The sequence below is a fragment of the Panthera leo genome, chromosome A3, assembly GCF_018350215.1.
Source record: "Panthera leo isolate Ple1 chromosome A3, P.leo_Ple1_pat1.1, whole genome shotgun sequence".
NCBI lineage: Eukaryota > Metazoa > Chordata > Mammalia > Carnivora > Felidae > Panthera > Panthera leo.
Genome location: NC_056681.1, coordinates 115,145,220 through 115,166,750, shown reverse-complemented (window position 1 = coordinate 115,166,750; position 21,531 = coordinate 115,145,220). Strand labels below are relative to the sequence as shown.

At 40.6% G+C, this 21,531-nt stretch overlaps 1 protein-coding gene across 8 annotated transcripts in view; it reads left to right on the top strand.

Moving 5' to 3' along the window:
- Positions 1 to 21,310, top strand: part of LCLAT1 (lysocardiolipin acyltransferase 1) — a 181,698-nt gene extending 160,388 nt beyond the window's left edge. For all 8 annotated transcript variants that reach the window (XM_042933322.1, XM_042933323.1, XM_042933325.1 and 5 more), the window contains one exon: positions 17,324 to 21,310. In XM_042933322.1, the coding sequence (XP_042789256.1) occupies positions 17,324 to 17,826 (503 nt within the window). In that variant the 3' untranslated portion in view covers positions 17,827 to 21,310. The remainder of the gene's footprint in view (positions 1 to 17,323) is intronic.
- The last annotated feature ends 221 nt before the right edge of the window (positions 21,311 to 21,531 follow it).

Here is a 21,531-nt window from a genome sequence, read left to right as displayed (position 1 = left end):
AGCCTTTTAAATTCTGACCATTCTAATAAGTGTACAATGTATCTTACCTTGCAGTGCTTATCTTATTGTGGTTTTAGTTTGTATTTCCCTAATAACTAAAGATGTTTAAGTCGTGTTTCTTGGACTTATATGCCTTTCCTATATCTTCTTTGGAGATGTGTCAAATCCAGTCTTTTTACCCATTCCTAAAAATCACATTGTCTTACTATATTGTAAGACTTCTTTATATATTTTGCATAGAAGTCTTTTCTCATATATACAGTTCGCAGATATTTTCTTCCAGTCTGTGGCTTTGCCTTTTCATTTCCTTAAGGTTGTCTTCTGAAGAGCCCAAGTGTTTAATTTGATGAAGGAGGGTTTCTCCATTTCTTAATTTTAGGTTGTTATTCTTGTCCTAAGAAATTGTTGCTTACCTCAAGTCACAAAGATTTTCTGTTTTTTCTTACAGAAATGTTATAGTTTTAGCCTTTCCACTTAGGCCGGTCATGCATTTTGAGTTGATTTTTGCATATGGTGTGAGGTAAGCATCTGATTTGTTTGCCTTTGCATGTAGACATCCACTTGTTCCAGCACCATTTGTTGAGAAGACCATCTTTTCTCCATTGAGTCACCCAGGCAACTTTGTTGAAAATGAAGTTGTCTGTATGTGGCTCTGTTCCTGGAGTCTGCTTTTGCACTGATGTATACATCTAGCCTTCTTCCAGTCCCTCACTGAACCGTTATAGTGAGTCCAGACATAGGTTAGTGGAAGGCTTCCAGCTTTGTTCTTGTTTTTCAAAATTGTTTTGTTATTCTAGTTCTTTTGCAGATCTTTATAACGTTTAGAATCAGTTAATTTACACAAAGCATACTAGGAGTTTTAATGGAGATTGCTTTGAATCTATATCAGTGTGGAGGAGAAATATCTTAATAGTCCATCTTCTAGTATCTCTCCAATTGCTTAGGCCTTTTTCACTTCTGTTAGCAATGTTTTACAGTTTGCAGTCTTGCACATATTTTGTTAAGCTTATTTCCAGGTGTTTCATATTTTCCATATATTTAAATGGTATTCTTTAGAATTTGAATTTCCAGTTGTTAATTGCTAGTGTGTACAAGTAACTTTTTATGTTGAACTTGTATCCTGGAACTTTGCTAACTCCACTTATTCCAGCAACCTTTTTTGTAGATTCCTAAAGATACTGTACAGTCTTTTATATTGCTTTGAATAAAGACAGTTTTACTTTTTCCTTTTCAATCTCTGTGCCTTTTTCTGCCTATTGCAGTGATTAGGCATTGCATACCATGTGTGTCATATTAAGTGCTATCATATTAATGTAGGACGGGTATATGCTTTGGTGTTATTTCAGATATGTGGAATGAGAGACCAGGAATATTCTACCTAATAACTTGGGTTAATTTTTCAAACAGCTCTCCCTACCCCTTGTTGAGCATCTCTGTGCTGGTGAGCTTCTAGCTAGGTCTGGGGAAAAAAGGTGAGAACCACTGGTTTTTATCATACATTAAAACTTTAGGTCTTTACATACTGCTTATAAACACTGGAATGTAAAAAACCCAAACCCACTATGAAGTATAGCCTCAGCTGAGTGAATACTGGTGTGGGGAAGTGGTAATAGGTTACTGTACCACATGGCTCTAAGACTCAGGCCATAGCTTTCTCCTTAACCTTAGGGTGCAGACCACCAGATTTCAGCGCCCCCTGCCATCAATCAGGAAGCCTCTAGTATGTGTCTGCCATTTCCCTCGCTCATGGTCAGCAGCCCCATCCCCATTGTCCCACTGATGCAGATTTCTACAAATAGGACACTTTGTATTCTAGCACTAATAAGACTTTACCCATGTACCCTTCAAAAACATTCCCGCCCTCATCCTGGTGTATGAAGGTAGTGGGATTAACTGAGGAAGTAGGCTGAGTTAGAAGGCAGGCCGGCTGCTGTCTCCAGTCTAGCCGAGCACCTAACAGCCTCATCTCAGTCCTTAATGACATCTACCAAGATGCCAAGACCCTATTTCGAAATCAGGTCACATTTGAAGTTCCAGTAGAAGTGAGCTTTCAGGAAGACACTACTCATCCCACTACATATACTTATCTGCTTCCCTCATACATTGTTATTCTCCCAGTTTAAATTTCAGGATTGGTAGTTACATATCCAGATGTTGACTTTCCATATGTCTGTAACTAAATGTTTTTAAGTGTATTTGAGAGAGAGAGAGAATGAGCAGGAGAGGGGCAGAGAGAGAGAGAGAGAGAGGAAGAGAATCCCAAGCAGGCTCCATGCTGTCAGTGCTGAGACTGATGCAGGGCTCAATCCTACAAACCACAAGATCATGATCTGAGCCAAAATTGGATGCCCAGCCTACTGAGCCACCCAGGCGCTCCTATAACTAAATTTTATTTATTTTTATTTTTATTGAAGTATAGTTGCCACATAATGTTATGTTAGTTTCAGGTGTACAATAGTGATTTGACAGTTCCATACATTATGCTGTGCTCACCACAGGTATAGCTACCAGCTGTCACCGTATAGTGCTATGACACTACCATTGATATTCCAGTATATTCAGTATCCAGTACCAGTATATTCCCTGTGCTGTACCTTATATTCTCATGACTTAGTTCATTTCACACCTGAAAGCCTGTATCAGCCAATCCCCTTCCCCCATTTTGCCCATCCTTGATCCCCCTCCCCGATAATCATGAGTTCTATATTTTTAGGTCTGTTGCTTTTTTGTTTATTTGTTTTGTTTTTTAGATTGCACATATAAGTGAAATTATGTCTTTCTTTGACTTATTTCACTTAGCATAATACACTCCAGGTCCATCCTTGTCATGAATGGCAAGATCCTTTTTTTTTTTTTTTTTTTTATAGCTGAGTAATCTCTCTCTCTCACGCATGCGCGCGCACACACACACACTATATCTTTATCCATTCGTCTATTGATGAACATTTAAGTTACTTCCATATCTTGGCTCTTGTAAGTGATAATACAGTAAACATAGGAGTGTGCATATCTTTTAAAAACTAGCATTTTCACTTTCTTTGGGTAAATACCCAGTAGTGGAATTACTGAATCATGTTATTATTACTTTCAAGTTTTTGAAGAACCTTCATACTGTTTTCCACAGCGGCTGTACCAATTTACATTCTCACCAGCAGAGCATGAGTGTTCCTTTTTCTCCACATCCTCACCAACACTGGTTGTTTCTTGTGTTTTTTTATTTTAACCATTCTGACAGGTGTGTGAGGTGATAGCTCATTGCAGTTTTGACATTTCCCTCATGAGGAATGTGTTTATAACGAACTTTAAACAGAAAGTTTAAAGTTATTATTCCAATGACTGATTTTATGCCAATTCATAGGAGTTGATCCTTAGCGGGGAGCCCTTTTCTCTGTCTACATCCTGTGTCCTGATGACTGTTTTCAAAGAAAGAAACTGCTCCTTAATAAACGGTACTTTAGTGGCCCCCAGTCCTGATTCCACTCCTCTGCGGCTCAAATGGAATATAGTCACTTACTAAACAAGTGGGCTAGATTATCAGCCCTGACCTCTGCTTTCTGATGAAACTGGACAAAGTTTACTAGAAAATAAACTCACCCTTAATTCTCCTCCCCATCCCCAGTCTCCATTGATTCTTTGGAGAGTATTCCTTTGAGAAATAGGTCAACACTAAGGAAGTTCTTGTTGAAGTTTGGGGAATATTTAGAAGAATCTTTGATCCTGTCTACTCTAAGGCATAAGATACAAAGAAGGAACATTGTTATATGGAATATTCCCTCCCTCATGTCAACAGTTGAGTCTAGAGTCTACGGGATGCAAACAAATGAGTTTTCTGCCTGGCAGAGCACGTAGCAGGGCAGTTATTCAAAACTAAGAATTATGAGTCTATAGGTGTAGACTGCCACCTGGATGGTATTCTGATCAAAAGGCTTAGGACTATTTGGGTTCATGTCTGATTCTGTGTTATGTTAACCATTTGTCTTTGAGATTCATCCACATATAATTTTTAAAAGAAATAAAGAAGTACAAAAAGGAAAACAACATGCAAAAAGAAAAATGTAACCTCTTTTGGCCGGAAGTATCAAAATGGTATACGATGTTGTTATCAGTAGGTCTGCTCTGTTCTTTGAGACACATCCTCTGACCTACATAAACTTGATTTGGTTTTTCTTATTGTTTTAAACTTCAAAAGATGCTCCATATACTATATAAGAAAAGAGCCTGCTGTTCTTTTGCCATCTTGGAAGCACCTGAGACTTTTGTCCTTTGGTTGAGCTACACACAGCCTGATTCTTTATCCTCTCAGTAAAAAAGAAGTTACAGCCCTGTCAGATTATCCCTTCATCCCATGGTGGCACCCTTTGCACAAATGAAGAACTGGACATAAGACGACCTGCATTTGAGAGTTCGTCATTTGAAGTTTGGAGTGGTCCCCCGAATTGATCCATTTTCTTCACCACCACCACCTCACTTTGTACTCTGCCTTACAGGACTCATTAAAACAAAATACAAACACAAGAAAGAACAAATTATGACTAGTTTGAATAAAGAACTCAAGGCTATAAAGTATTTTCCCTGGTGGCATATTTAATTTGGTTGTTTGAGAGAACATCGTATGAGCAGGTGGTGGTGGGATGAAGAAGTGGGAAACAGTCTTCAAAAGAGGCATAGCCCTTCACTCAGAAAGATCTCCCCACATGCCTTCCATCGCCCAGAGGGTCTTGTGGATTAATAAGCCCCTACTGTAGAATGAATGCATACAACTGTGGTTGGATCAGTCCTGGTTGATGGAGAAAACCTTGTTTTACTGAGATCTCCGAATCTTAGACTGCAGTCAAGCTTACTGAATGGGAATTCGGACTCTTAAATGATTGAAAACAAGGAAATTTAATTCTTAGATCATCCAAGGAGAAAGTGTGTCACAGGGGATGTGGCACAAGCCTAAGGCAGTTTGATGAGACCTTTGAGGACCCGTGTGGCTCCCCGTGCGGAGCCCAGGGCAAGGATCAAACTCATCTGCAACCAGAGGCCTTCACCTTCTTTCTACTTTGTTGCCTTGCTCTTGAAAACAGCAACTTACCCTACACCCCATTAATAATACCCCATATCCTCAGCCAAACTTCCTTTCCCTCTTAGAGGAGAAAAAGATGAAATTGCAGAAAAGACTCTGTAGTCACATTAGGCTTTGCTTTGGGAACTTTTTTTTTTTTTTTTTAAGTTGAGCTATACTGTTACTAGCAAAATTTTTTTTTAAGATTTACAAGATTGCAACTTAGATACTCCACTGTATTTTACATAGCTACCAAAAATGGGTGGTAGGGCCTAGCTTGAGACTGGGTGGGTCCATCAATGAAACATTCCAGGAATGCGTAACAGAATTTTATAGAAGAGGTCATCATTTAGATTTTATATCAAACCATAACAAAGCTCTTACTCAGAACATGTGTGTGATTGTGCTTCAAAGATGGAAATAATAATAGTGCAAGGTTAAAAGAAACTTGAATAGAAACATCAAGACCTTTCATTTGCATAGAATTGGTTTCTTTACATTACTAGACCACCTTTATAAACTGGCTGACAGGTCCTCCTTTTCTGGGTTTTGGTAGCCCTCCAAGAGAAGCATTATTGATTGCAGATGAGGGGCATGAGGCTCAGGAAGGTTAAGTAACTTGCTCAAGGCCACATGGTTAATAAATCACTGTGCCTAGGTATAAAACCAGGTCAGTTTGACTCTGTAGCTCCTGTTTTTAATACGCAGTTCTTAGGAGGTAGAATAGGGTGGCGGAAAGGCTTTGAGTCAAACAGGCAGTTAGTCAAACTAATTGCTGACTGATCTTCAGCAAGTGACTTAACTTCTCTGTGCCTCAGTTTCTACAACTATAAAAGAGGGATGATGTCACAAAGATTGTTAAAGATCGTATTTTAGGGGCTCCTGGGTGGCTCAGTCAGTTAAGCAACCGACTTCTGCTCAGGTCACGATCACACGGTTTGTGGGTTCAAGCCCCGCGTTGGGCTCTGTGCTAACAGCTCAGAGCTTGGAGCCTGCTTCAAGTTCTGTGTCTTCCTTTGTCTCTGCCCCTCCCCTGCTCGTGCTCTGTATCTCTCTCTCAAAATAAACAAACATTAAAAATTTGTTTTTAAAAAAGATGCTATTTTAAAGTGACTGTATCCTGTTAAGCTCCACGAGGGCAGAGATCTTCCTTTTGTCCATCAGTGTGACCCCTAAGCCTACAGCTGTGTCTGGCACAGTGAAGATGTGCTCAAAAGAGAGCTTGTTGAATTAAAAATCCTGGCACTTAGTAGTCATTCAATAAATAGTAATATCCCAGGGCTCCTGGATGGCTCAGTCGGTTAAGTGGCCAACTTCGTCCCAGGTCATGATCTCCTGGTTCGTGGATTCAAGCCCCACAGCAGGCTCTGTACTGACAGCCCAGAGCCTGGAGCCTGCTTCGGATTTTGTGTCTCCCTCTTTCTCTGCCCCTCCCTTGCTCATGCGTGCGCTCTCGCTCTCTCTCTCTCTCTCTCTCTCTCAAAAATGAAAACATGTAAAATTTTTTTTAGAAATAAATAGTAATGTCCCAAATGCATTATTAGTCACCTTCAACCCTAACACCAGAGCGAGGGGACTAAATAATGTGTGGTCTCTGATCTCATTGAATTTGAAGACCAGCAAATGAGTAGAGAGGATGCATGTGCTGACACTACTGATCTTTTCATCTGTTACTGATGCATGTCTAGCAGTTTGGGAACATCTAAACAACTTTGTAACGACAAATTATATGTCGTCAATGCTCTGGTTTTTCGCACTGCATTTTGATGGTCTTCTCTCAACAGCGTTTTAGCACATATATTTCTTTTGAAGAGTAATGAGCAAAGTTTTAAGTTTTTCAAAGACTAGGCAAAATACGTTCATGTCATCAACACCACCCACTACAGATAAACAAGTGTAAGTGGCCGTTGTGCTTAATAGGTCCTGGGATGAATTTGGAACTCGGATTCTTGTCCCTTTACTTCCTAGCTCATTTTGCTGTTCTGTCCCTGGCTGTCCATTTTTGCTTTGTAATTTCTACACTAAAATCCCTGTGATTGAGAAGACGTGGCACCAGAGTATAGCTGCTGGGTTGGCCTGCCTAGAAAATTAGCACCTGTGCCCTTTGGCCTGATCACACAGTAGTGCGAGAATAGTTTGCATTTCTGGTGAAAATAGACTCAATAATGATATTGGATGGCTTTTGAATTGACCACAGAATTTTATCAGGCACGTCTCTAGTATTGCAGTACATTTGCACAAGCACACTCTGCTCTAGTTTGTATATGTGTAAGAGCGATTTTATCATGTGTACATTCCCATAATTCTTTTCATCTCTTCCATATTTATGATGGTTTCCTCTGCTATCTGTAATCTTAAATATGCCTCTCTCTTTTTTCCCCTTAATCACATTCATAGAGTTTAGTAGTTTATGGATCTTGTTAAATAACCAGCTTTTGTAATTCTTTATTCTTTCACTATTTCCTAGTTTTCTTTCATTAATTATTGCTTATCTGTAGTAATTTTTTCCACTATATTTCCCTTTGTATTCTCCCCCCACCCCCACTACCCCACTGCCACCACCCAGTTTCCAAGCTTAGTAATTTCTTTCTCTTTTTCCTTTTTCCTCTTTAATAATGAAGCATTTATTGTTGACTACAGCCTTCACTATATCCCATTGATTCCATTTTTCATTCTTTTTTAAGGAGTTCATAATTTCCCTTTTGATTTCGTCTTTGATCCAAGGGTTATCTAAAAGTGCTCTGTTAAAGGAGGACATCATATTTTATTTTTTTTATGGGATTTTGATGTAAGGATGTGGCTTTTAATATCTTAACTTTTACAAAATGGGTTTAAATCTTCTTATTGCCAAGCAAGTAATCCTATTTTTTTTTTTTCAACGTTTTTTATTTATTTTTGGGACAGAGAGAGACAGAGCATGAACGGGGGAGGGGCAGAGAGAGAGGGAGACACAGAATCAGAAACAGGCTCCAGGCTCCGAGCCATCAGCCCAGAGCCTGACGCGGGGCTCGAACTCACGGACCGCGAGATCGTGACCTGGCTGAAGTCGGACGCTTAACCGACTGCACCACCCAGGCACCCCGCAAGTAATCCTATTTATTGGTGTTCCATGGATACACCCCTCTAAAATATTTTTGAAAGACCTATAGACCTGTATAATCTTATTAAACCAAATTTATCAATAGTTATTCAGTTCTTTCATGTGATTGGTTATTACTGGAGTGACCTATTATGGAGGACACTGAAGCCTACACTATAATTTTAAATTCCCTTTGCATTTCTCATATTTTCCTTTTAATATTTAACACCTACTTTGGTTCATACAGATGTTTGGCTATTATTTTCTTTAACAAAGAAAAAGTTTAATCTTAACCATAGATGCTTAAAAAGATACTTGATAAACCTTAAGCCATTCCTAATAAAAACTAGAACAAAATAGAATAACATACACTAGTGTTTTACCAAAACTCAACAGCAGTGATCTAATGCACTAAAATCCACATCGTAAAGTCAGAACTATCCTTTTTATTAGTAAGTAAATGCTAATGAAGGCACTAAGAAAAGACTACCTTGGGATGCCTGGGGGGCTCAGTCGGTTAAGCCTCTTGACTATTGATTTTCGGCTCATGACCTTAAGGTTGTGAGTTGAGGCAGGCTCTGTGCTGACAGTGCAAAGCCTGCTTGGGATTCTCTCTTTCTTCCTCTCTGTTCCTCCCCCGCTTGTGCTCTCTCAAATAAATAAACTTAAAAAATTAAAGACTACCTTAAAGATGAGAAAGTTGAACATGAAACGGTTTTTGCAGCTGATAGAAAATCTAGAAAGTCAAAAAGAATGTAGAAAAAGAAACAATTTAATAAGAAAATTTGTTAAGACGGCTGCATATAAATGTACAGCAAACGATTTCTCTCTAGCAGTAACTGCCTAAAAGCAGAAGTAGGACCACATATTCCATTCATAATCCCAGCAAAAATTCTTCAATTAATTAGGAATAAATTTTAAAAGCCACAGAAGCTGTGTGAAGAAAACTAAAATCTTATGGAAAGACATAAAATAAGTTTTGAGGGGCGCCTGGGTGGCTCAGTCGGTTAAGCGTCCGACTTCGGCTCAGGTCACGATCTCGCGGTCCGTGGGTTCGAGCCCCGCGTCGGGCTCTGGGCTGATGGCTCAGAGCCTGGAGCCTGCTTCCTATTCTGTGTTTCCCTCTCTCTCTGCCCCTCCCCCGTTCATGCTGTGTCTCTCTCTGTCTGAAAAATAAATAAACGTTAAAAAAAAAAATTAAAAAAAATAAAATAAAATAAGTTTTGAACAAATGGAAAAACACACTTTTTTCTTAGAGAAAAAAACAATATTAAAGGGTCAGATCTTTCAAAGTTACAATGTAAATATAATGCAAATGCAATTTCTGAAGAAGTTCGGTGGGGGGGCGGGGAGGGTTGTTATTTTAGAATGGAATTAAATGCTCTCAAGTTTACATTGCAAAACAGTTACCAGCAGGAATCAAGTACAGTGTGAAAAAGAAAACAGTCAGATTTGCTTTACCGAAGATACGTCACTAGGGAAATCAATGTGGTCTTGGAACCAGAATAAACACAGCGCAGAAGAGAGGAGGGAGACTACATGTTTATATATTTGAGAGTTTAACATGTGACTGAGTTGGTATTTCCAAACTATAGAGAAAGAGGAGTCATTTAATAAAAGATGCTAGAAAAACTGATGTCTACTGAAAGAAAATTAAATTATAAAATTAAATGGAAAAAATGTTTTTCATCTTGCAGAAAAATATAGAATATACATACAGTCTAGGAACAGGGGAGATAAATAGGAATCCAAAAGCTATAATAGAAAAATGAACTTATATAGACACACACACACACACACACACACACACACACAATTATTGGAAAAGTTGCTATAAATGGCATAGATCATGGATTGTGTAAGAATATTTGCAACAAAAAAATGCAGAGGATTAATCCATGATGAAGAAGGAGGTTTGCAAATTTGACTGAAAAAGAGACAAACAACAGAGGAACTGGCTAAAAGAAACACTGCTTTCACAGAGCAGCAAATCCAACAAAATCGATTCATTGTGGCCAGGGAAACACTAGTGACCAGCTGATGAAACCAGTGTGAAAGATTCACCGCTTAGGATAGAGGGTAGAGTTCTTACAAACCAGAAGATAAACAACTGAATTTTCAAAACAAGTCAAGGATATGACCAGTATATACATCCAATGGACTTTTTAACCTAATCAAAGACATACAAATTAAAACAAAAATGATACAGTTTGCAACTTAATAAAAATTATAATACCAAGCATTATAAGTAAAAGTGTGAAAAGCACGATCCTACGTTTCTCAGGTTTTAGCTGAACATTGTAGAGGTCAGTTACCCATATTTAGCAAAAAGTGTTAAGGTGTTCATATTCTTTGACCCAGCAATTTACTGGAATTTATTCTAGAAAATCATCATCATTAGTTATATAATGATCAATTTAAATGTAGTTTATGTGGGAACACCTTAAATATATGAAAAACAAAGGAATTTTTAAGATTTCTACACAAGCAAATATTATGCACCCATAAAATGACATCTTAGAAAATCTTTAATGGCACGAATGGAAAAATGAATGAAAAAACAAGTTATGAAACAGTATGTATAGTATGGTCCTATTTGTTAAATGTTTACAGATCTCTTTTTTCAGGACATACATTTTATATACTTATGTATGTATATGTCTGTATGTATGTGAGTCTGTCCTCACCAAGTATACACTATTCTGATCTTGCCTTAAATGATCTATTAATACACCAATGTTGTAAATTGTGGAAAATGTCAACATGTTTTCATTCTATCTAGAAAATGAAACTTGTTTTAAAGACTCAGAGAAGCAGTGTCTATTGGACAACAGATTGTCAAAACTGAAAAGATTTCAAACATTTATACAAAACACCAAAGCTGAACAGATTCAGGATAGGAATGTGAAAATATAGGTCCCTGAAATTATCTGTAGGAACCAAATTCAGTTTAGATAAGCAAAATTGTTCACAAATACACAATTTTTAATTTCACCTTTCCAGGTGAAAGTTGATTTTTTAAAAATATTTATTTTGAGAGAGAGAAAGTGTGTGTGTGTTCAACGGGGGTGGACCGGAGAGAGAATTCAAAGCCAACTCAGCACAGAGCCCGTCATGGGGCTGGAACTCACAAACTGTGAGATCATGACCCAAGCTGAAATCAGGAATCAGACACTTAGCAGACTGAGCCACCCAGGTGCCCCTAAAAGTTGATTTTTAAGTATAGGATGGTTCTTTCTTAGAAAAGGAGGAGGTACTAATTTTGATTTCTAAGAAAGTAAAAGCAAGATGGGGCAGGTCAACAATGCTAGAGCACTGACCATCACCTTCTAATTCTGAATGCCAGCAGAGGATTAGTATCTACACTTCCCTGAGAATGTCTAAGGATGAGTTGGTAGAGATGGAGAGAAATGTGTATCCAAAGGGGAATAGGGCCTCCCTCTAGAGCCAAGGTCAGTCTCCTCAACGGTTTTGCTTCTGTGCTATGGGAGAGGCGTGACTGCAATCAGAGGATAAACCACAAGGTGTGCTAGAGCCCACTTGGAACCTCTCCCAGAGGAAGAGGAAGTCTAGAGGAAGGAAGGAAGGTCGAGGGTAGCAGCCTAAACCTAAACTCCCTTCAGGTGCTGTAAGTGGTCACTCCACCTGGAGGAATAGTGACAGGAATCTGAGCAGATCCCACAGGCCAGGACCTTCTCTGAGCACTTTACAGGTCTTACATAGTGGATCCTCACAAAACCCTAGGAGGGTAGGCACTGTTATTATCTGCACACACAGAGGAGGCTTATGGTTAACAAGCTAAGGCCGGAGAGCTGGTGAGACGTAGGATCAGAAGCTGCCTGCCTCTCTCTACTTTTCATTCCTTAAGTAACTACTCAACTTATACAAAAGCAAAATGAATAATGTTCTCAGTGGGAAGTAGTATTTTCTGTAAGAAAATGGTACTGAGTCCCAATGCCACTTAATTTTCAGTGGGTTTGTGCATGCCCTTTTATTTTGAAGCTGAAAGTTGTCTTATTAGTGTTTTTAGTCTAAGTTTATCTAAATCTGTCTGTTCAAAGCCATTCTTCAAAGTGTTCTGACTAGTGCCAATTTGTCACGCTCATTATTAGCCATGTACTATTATATGTCAGTGTTAAAGTGCCACAGTGAATGATTGTCGAGTTACTAAATCCAACTTTTATCATCTTGGAGTAATTTTTTTTTTAATCTGAAAAACAGTGCACAAAACCAGCAGCCTCAGCATTTTAACACAAATGCATCTTAGATGACAAGCTACTTTATTTCAAAGTCTCCAATATAGGGGCACCTGGGTGGCTCAGTCGGTTAAGCGGCCGACTTCAGCTCAGGTCATGATCTCGCGGTCTGTGAGTTCGAGCCCCGCGTCGGGCTCTGTGCTTACAGCTCAAAGCCTGGAGCCCGTTTCAGATTCTGTGTCTTCCTCTCTCTGACCTTCCCCCATTCATGCTCTGTCTCTGTCTCAAAAATAAATAAACATTAAAAAAAATTTTTTTTAATAAAAAAATAAAAAAAAATAAGTCTCCAATATATATAGTTAGATTTATGGATTTAGATCTGAGTAATAGAATATAGGCTTATATGTATTTTTTTTCATTTTTTTTCAGTTTATTCATTTTTGAGAGAGAGAGAGACAGGGCCTGAGTGGAGGAAGGGCAGAAAGAGAGAAACACAGAATGTGAAGCAGGCTCCAACCTCTGAGGTGTCAGCACAGAGCCCGACGTGAGGCTCGAATTCACAGATTGCAAGATCGTGACCCAAGATGAAGTCAGATGCTTAACTGACTGAGCCACCCTGGTGTTCCAGCTTACATGTGTTTTTAATTTTTAAAAAAGTATTAAGGTGAAATCCAAAATAGATTGTACTTTTGTATATTCTCCATGTATTTTAAAGTAGAATGGGGAAAGAATAAAGTTGATAACTGAAATTTCAGACCATCTTGGGTTAAAAAAAAAAAAGTTTGTATTTCTGTTGTTCTGCCACTGAACTGTATAGATGGATGTGTTCTTCAGCAGCTATGGGCAGACCAGGATTTCTTCACCCAACTCTCATTTGAAACATAAACTTGTCTCACTCCCAGTGAGCTTTTCATATTGAATAGGACTCTTGTAATCATCATGGGCTCAACCTGACATGCTTGGAGACACTCCCTGCTGCATATTACATTTATAAATTCCAGTCATATCTTTTAAACCTCTGTTGGTTACTTAAACCTGACTGATGTATTAAATATTCCCTCAGTCTCAGCCTTAGACTAAAAATTAAGATTTGAAGTACTAAGTGTCCTGTTCTTCCAGGAGAGGAAAAGAAACATTTATGGACCCACATGAGTGTGGTTGTTGTAACAGAGTGGTAGCTTTACATAATAATAATAATAATAATAATAATAACAATAATAATAATAAAGTTGAAACTTTCCAGAAGACACAGTATCAGCAACAGAACAGATTATTTTCTAAGCACCATACAGACAGATGACAAGTGGCTACATAGTTGAGATTACAACTCTAGATGCTATCTAAAAATGAGAGCTTTTAAAAATGGATATTACTGATGGCAGCCATCTTAATTTGCATATTTTAAAGTATGTTGTTTTCATACCAAAAGCTTTAAAGGCCGTATAAATCCTTTGCACTTGAAGGAACTTAATCTATTATTGCATTATTTTAGCTCTATTACAAGCTGATACATGTAATGAAGGCACATTTCAACTTTTGAATATGCATTTTGTTATTGTCACTTTGGAACGAAGCATGCCCCTCGAGTCTGCTAACCCTCACCTGTTACCTTCTGGGAGGAAACTAACAGGTCTAGTAGTAATGCCTCCTCTAGGCTTAGAGGCCAGGAGGTCTTGATAGGATGTCAGTGAAAAGTAAGCTCCTCTATTAGCGATAAAGGGTTGCGTGTGGCTCTGAGTTATCTGGAGACAAGAAACTTACTATAAAGTTTACGAAGTATCAAGATACCTCAGGGTGTAAAAGCCTTTCTCCATCTCCTCTCTTGCTCTGGCTTTAATGCGTTTCTGAGTCTCTGTGATTCTTTTTAAAAAAAATTTTTTAACGTTTATTTTTATTTTTGAGACAGAGAGAGACAGAGCACGAACGGGGGAGGGACAGAGAGAGAGGGAGACACAGAATCGGAAGCAGGCTCCAGGCTCTGAGCCATCAGCCCAGAGCCCGATGCGGGGCTTGAACTCACGGACCGCGAGATTGTGACCTGAGCTGAAGTCGGACGCTTAACCGACTGAGCCACCCAGGCGCCCCTGAGTCTCTGTGATTCTTAAGGATCCAGTGCAGCTCAAGGGAAATGAGAAGCAAGGTATAAGCCGGCTCTTCTCCCTTCCCCAGTTCTCCTGCTCACTCAATGTTAGCAGCTAACATCTATTGAGTATTTACTATATATACTTTTGACCCTATTTTTGTGTTTTTATATGTATTAGCTCATTTAATGCTCTCAACAACCCTGTGAAGTAGTTTGTAGATACAGGAACTAAGCTACAGAGACAAGTAATTTAGTCAGTCAGTAAGAGGCAGAGCTAGGATTTGAACCCAAAGGGTCTCCTTCCACAGCTCTCCGTGCTCTACACAGCAGGGTTTCTAGAATTTTTCACTTAGGAACATTTCTGTAAGTGCTACCAACACAGTTTTAAAACTTGCTGTTTGTTCAGTGAACAGACAGGTGTTTGCATACATGCCCTTCTCTACGGGTTGCCCAGAAGAAATAGAAAGCAAGGGCACTTTAGTTTCTTACTAGTATGGCCTGTCCTTTTGATACCAGTTTGTGAGCATGAAGGGCCACCTGTGGAAGGAAGGCGGGCTTGTAGGAGCCCCCTGCTCAGGAGGAGCCCTGTGAAGTGGTTTGGGGTGACTGAGGATGGTGGCAGCTGCTGGGGGAGGCCGTGGATGAGTGAGGCTGAGGAGACTGGCAACCTTTTCAGGGCAGGGTGTGGGCAGGTGAAGCAGAAATGTTGACTGATTGCAGGGGAGTTTTGAAAGTAAGTGAAATGCGCACCCGGTTCTGAATAAGAGGCTAAGCGGCATGACGAGTGACAAAACGTGTCCTGTTATTTTCCCGAGGTGAGATGAAGTGGACCCCCCGCTGGAGTCAAAAAGGTCCAGCCTCGCCTTTTTTTGTAGGCATTCTGATCCAACTCCACCAGACCCGTCCTGAGCGGGCCTTCCGTCCCCCTCCGCTCTCCTATCAACAATGCTCAGCATCCCTAAAACACTGTCCTCCAATTTTGAATCTAAGCCTTGTTGACATAGGTATTTTCATTTTCTAGACCACAGTCCTAATTAAGGGCTGATTATATCTATCAGACACTTAGGAAACCAGACTGCAAGCCAGTCCTTATCCTGAAGTAAATCACAGAGTAAAGGAGACAGTAGACATTTACAGAAGACCTAATCATTAAAAAAGCAAGGAGAACAACCTCTAATAGTAAGGTCAATGGGAAGGGTAAACATGGTGAGTTAAGGTGGGAAGTTGCTTTGTGTCTTGTTCATATTGGGGTAAAACTTAAATGCTGTGAAGTGCATGGGTCTTAAATGCACACAGTTGGGTATATTCCACACCCTAATCAAGATCCAGAGTGTTTCTGCCACCTAGAACACTTCCTTGTGCTCCTTGCCGATCAGTTCTCACCCCTGTGGCAGCCACTGTTTGGATTTCTATTCCCACAGATTAATTTTGCCTGCATCATACATTTCTGTAATGAATCAAAGCCCGATCCAAGGGCTTTCACTGAAGAGGGCATGGTATGGAAGAAAGCAACATTCAGAGATTGTGCACCAACATGCTGTGTGCATTGGACAAAAAGCTTAACCTCTCTGGCCCTTGTATACAGGATTCAAGTAGGCGATCCTCATGTTTCTTTAAGAATTTACTACTCCTGCTTACATTTCTAATCTCAGAGACACCACCATCCACTCAGTACCCTGAGCCAGAACACAGGAGCTCATGCCACCTTATCCTCCCACATCCAGTTGACCGCTCTTATCGTGTCAGCTCTCTTGTAATTTTTTTAGACATGTCACTTCCTTTGGCCCCTGCCTCACTGTCATTTCTTGCCTTGTCATGACCATCAAATTACTCTTACTACCTCTCTTGTCCGTGGTCCTCTCCAGACCATTCTTGTCACTGCCCCCAAGGTAACCATTGCCAAAATGAAACACATTCTCATCCCTTCTCTGTTGATAATCATTAAGTGCTTCTCCACCATCTAAGGTGCTTCTCTGTCGCTTACAGAATGGAGTTCACATTCTCAAGTTTGACAGTTGAAGGCCTTTACCAGATGCCTCCAGTGTACTTGTGAGCCCCTTAGCCCCACTATGCTCTCTGGGCCCACTGCACCTGCCTGGCCAGCTCCCTCCCCTCCTTCTCCTCCCCTATTAGGGCACTGTTTATGCAGCTGTCTCCCTGATTCTCTTATGAACTCTTGAGTGAGATTAGAGATTATGTTCTCTCTCTCTCTCTCTCTCTCTCTCTCTCTCTCCAGCATCTGGCATGTGACTTTGCTAAAAACACTTAACCCCAAAGTAATTAATCAGGAGACTGCTAAGGATGATGGTGTCCTGGCAGGGTCTTACTTGGACTTCAAGCTGATATGGTTTTAAAAAATAGAAAAATCACATAAAAATATTAAAAATTAAAAAAATTAAAAATCATATGGAAGTTTTCAGACGTTTCTGACCACTTCACTAAATCTAATTCTGAGTGTTTTTTTCCAGTACTTTCATAGCAATAATGAGTTAAAGGTAAGAAATTCTGTGTTTTTATTTGGAGAGAAGGTATATTAATAAGAGGTATCAAAGCAGTGACTCCCCCTGGTATAAAAGGGCTAATCCTTTTATTTCTACCTCAAACCTGACTTAATGTGCTCATCCATTTAGTTCTAGAATGACAGGTTACTCTTTCTGTGAAGATAATTTCTTTCTAACGGTTTTGGTGGTGATTAGCAAACAGATAAAAGACTAAAAATGACGGGTAAATTTATTGACCCAAATGCCTAGAAACACCAGTATTTAAATAGCCCTTTTTGTTCACTGTGGCTTTCTCTGTCCCGATTCCACCCCCCCCCCCCCCACCCCCGTTTTTGGTTCTGCCTTGTGGTTTGCATCAGCGTTACTACCCCCATTGATCATCACTCAGTCTGTGTTTTCATCTTTTACAAAACCTAGGGAAGAACCTTGATGCCGTCCATGACATCACAGTGGCGTACCCTCACAACATTCCTCAGACAGAGAAGCACCTTCTCTACGGCGACTTTCCCAAGGAAATCCATTTCCACGTGCACCGCTACCCAGTGGACACTCTCCCCGCCTCCAGGGAGGGCCTCCAGCTCTGGTGCCACAGGCGGTGGGAGGAGAAGGAACAGAGGCTGCGCTCCTTCTACCAAGGGGAGAAGAGCTTTCACTTCACCGGCCACACCATAATTCCACCTTGCAAGTCTGAGCTGAGGGTCTTTGCGGTCAAACTGCTCTCTATACTTTATTGGACCCTGTTCAGCCCTGCAATGTGCCTCCTCATATATTTGTACAGTCCTGTTCGGTGGTATTTTATCATCACCGTTGTTGTCTTTGTGCTACAAGAGAGAATATTTGGTGGACTTGAGATCATTGAACTTGCATGTTATCGTTTTTTACACAAGCAGCCACATTTAAATGTAAAAAAAAATGAGTGAGCTCGTAGGGTAACAACCCAAGGGTCTTTTGGAGATGTGTTGAGCCTTTTTAAATGGAGGTGCATTTTTGCATGACTATGTCAGATATTTCTACTACCATCATTATTTGTTAAAGATATTTTGCACTTAGTTTTGTGGGAAAATATTGCTACACACGATTTTTTTTTAAATCTCTGAATGTAATTTCAATACACGAAGCAGGGAGCGATCGCTGTGAAATAACTCGGGCCAGAGTTTTATTAAGCAATCGCCAGGCTGTTAAGGTACACATACACGATTTTCCTAAAGGCCCAGTCCTCTTCCCTAACCAATTCCCCAGCCAACTCCCCAGACAAGAAGCAGATCTGGGGCTTGGGAGCACTGGCTCAGATCAAGTGCTGGCACTTGACTGTTGAGGTGAGGGCCCTTCTTCCCAGCTCCCTCCCTCGGCACTGTCCCCACACTCATTTCTACACCAGTCAGACCACTGCAGCCTTCCTTAAGGCCAGAGACCAGAAATCCCTTGCCCTTAAACCAACCATTTCGATAAGAAGCCCTTCATTACTCATAAAACCTTGGCATTTAGCCTTGCACTGACCTAGACATCAGAAGACCACCTGTGCCCTCTTTTCACACGAAGACCTGGACGTGTCTCAGGGAGCAACCACAGGCTCTCCACTTAGAAACCTTGGTTTGAGTTTTTAAAGATAGGAATTAATACAGTTCTTCATTTCTACGTACCCTAGCATGCTCAGTGCTGGGGTCTCTGCCGCTTATTGGCAGGTGTAGCTCTTTCTGCGTAAAAATGATACACATCACGTCACTTACCTTTCTAAAGGAACAGCATAGAGAAGGTTCTGTTCTTGGAGTCAGAAATTCTCGAAGTTGTGTCTTTTGAAATATTTCTTTCAAACCTGCCCCCAGAGAGAAAGTTATTGTATTTCTTGTACGTGCATAGGTATCTGTAACATCTGCCACGAAAACAACAGCACTTGCAGATGGGGCAGTAATGGTTTATCCTAAATTATTCAACCCTCATAGCCTTGACAAATTTTACTCTTGGAACCAAAATGGTAGCACGAAAATGAACCCCTTTTTAAGGATAACCAGGGCTCGCTCACTCTTTTTAGGCCCAGGCTTTTTTTCAGTACTAAAATTCAGACCCACTTTTGACCAGTTGTTTGCCTCAGTAGTCCTCGATTTGGAGCCCATGGGAAATCCAGCAAACCAACAGCACCAATCTCTGAGGCAGAAGTGCGGGGTCATGTTCCCCACCCTGCTGAGGCCAGGCACTGTGCTTTTCGTCATAGGACAGGGGTGCTGGTCAGAGGCAGTGAAAGGCCTTTAGCTGTTAGCAAACCCGTCTACTTCACCCCTGCCTTGAACCAGCCTCAAAAGCCATTGCTTTATTACTCTTTTGGCATGAATGCCTTCTCCTTAATTACTGCCTCTTTTTGCTCCACAGCGACTTTTAGCCCGACAATTGAAGTGTGCATTGCCGTGAAAGGTGAGCACATCGTGAGCCCAACTTACGGAGGACATTCCTTCAGAGTACAGGTTGCGCGTATGACGCTGTTGACACATCACCTCTCCTGGGAGGGACCTAACCAGTGCCGCGCAGGCACGCACCAGCCTGTATTTATCTGCTCCCCCAAGGCTGTTCTTAATGCTGCCTGGAGCTACTAATTCGTTATTATGAACATCTGCTCTAAACCCAGCTGTTGAATCTCCTGGCTTTTTCAGGTGTTTTCTTTTTTAGCTTTTTTTTTTTCCTTAATGAAAGAGTTTTCGAATTTAGGTTTCTCTCAGACTTCCTTTTGGTTATATTTGGAAACATAGAAGGAGTTTCACAGCATCGCATTCACATTGTCCTGGGCGATAAAGAAAAGCTGTTTCCCGCCCCACACTTTATACTGCCGCCTGCCGCCCTCCTCCAGCTTCTCACGGCTCCTGGTTTAAGTGTAACCTCCATACGAGGCGTGAGATCCGTAAAAGAGGAAATCTTTTTTTTTTTCTTTTGTAGAAAATGTTTTCCTTTTGATCATAAAAAAATACACATAGAAGATTCAAACTTTGTTTTATCTACCCAAAATTCGTACACACTAAAACTGGGGAATAATAGACCTTGTACCTGCTGAATCAGGAATGATAACTTCAAAAAGAAAAAAGCTGCTTCTTGTTGGTTTTTTGGTTTTGGGGGGAGGGGGTCTTTGTGTTTTTGCAACAAGGCATCTTTTAAAATCATAATTATTTGTGTTCCTATATATTGGTCTTTTTCTTTTAAAAAGTGTTCAAGAACTATTCACTTGATGATTTGGAACTCAGAGCTTTGTAAAATTGGTAACAAAACGTCAAGCAGGAAGTAATTGAACTTTGGTGTCGTGATCGGCCTCAGGAATGCACCCCCCCTTCCCACCCCTCACCCTGGACTCCACAGCTACTTGTCAGGCTGCGTCTACACACCATACCCCACCTCGCGCCCTCTCAGGCCCTTGAAGGTAAACCCATTGGACCGTGAAACATTTACAGTACTGTCTGTCCAATTTGCTCGATCTTCACTGTTTAGAAGCATTTTAACTGAAGTGTGGTTTGTGTGGGCCGTGAACCATTGTACTTGAAGTAGGCACCTGCAGGGAAGGGCACCGGCCAGGTCACACGTTCTAGCAGACCCCGCTGATGAAGCAGGCCGAAGCCATCGTGCAAATCAGCAGAAGCAAGTGGTGAGAGGCGGGAAGAAAACACGGTCAGCGGCCGTAATTTGAAAGTCCTACTAAAACCCTTCCTTGTTTGTTATAACACTAACCCACAGCTTAGGGAGAAATACCAGCTTCCCTTCACGTCACTTTGAAATTCATTCCTTCCTCCTCACCACATCAGGAGTCGGACGTTGGTGGCCAAGCCCGAATTCTGCAGAAAGGGGGCCCTTCTCGTTTCACCCGGGCCACGACCATGATGCCCCCGTGCACTTCCCTAATCGACACTCTGCTGGAGGGAGCCTGTTGGTAGCCAACTGTTTACATTTCTTTATATAAATAATGTGCTTTCAGTGCCTTAGTTACAGGTCCCTTTCTTTTTCTTGTTCCAGGAATTCTGCAATGTGTTTCTTAGGTAAGAGTCTCTCTTTGCTACTCACTGGGAAGAAAATGGTTTGTAAACACTGATCACTGTCGTAAACTTTGTGATGACATCCAGAGAGGAGAGCTAGATGCTGAGGTGGCTTTTGCCTTAGAGTTGTTATTTATGCCGTAGGAAACAAAAACGTTCCCGTCACACCATGAGCTTCAGATTGGAGATGACCCAAAAGCCGCCTTGTACCGACCTTAAGTTTTTATTTCAGAAGAGAATCTTGGTTTTGGTAATTTATTTTTTAAAAGATTATGTACAAAACACCAAGTTTTAAAAATAACTCACAGAATGGCCTTAGTTTTCAATGTCCACTGGTATGTTTGTGAGTTGTGTTATCTGTAATTTACATCCCAGAATAAAGTGGAATGAATTAGATACAGTTTGCCCATGTGTCATGTTTCTGTTCTTGCCAGGCGACCGGGTGCTACTTTCTTTTCCCACGTTGGTAAAGCCATACAGTATGTAGTATAAGAAGATCCTCATCAGGGCTCTTTCTTTCACAGATGTTTAAAAAAAAATGCCCACACACAAAGGGAATATACCTCTTTGATAACTGGAAAAAGTCTAGGGGCCACAGTCGAATTTAGGTCTCAGTAAATG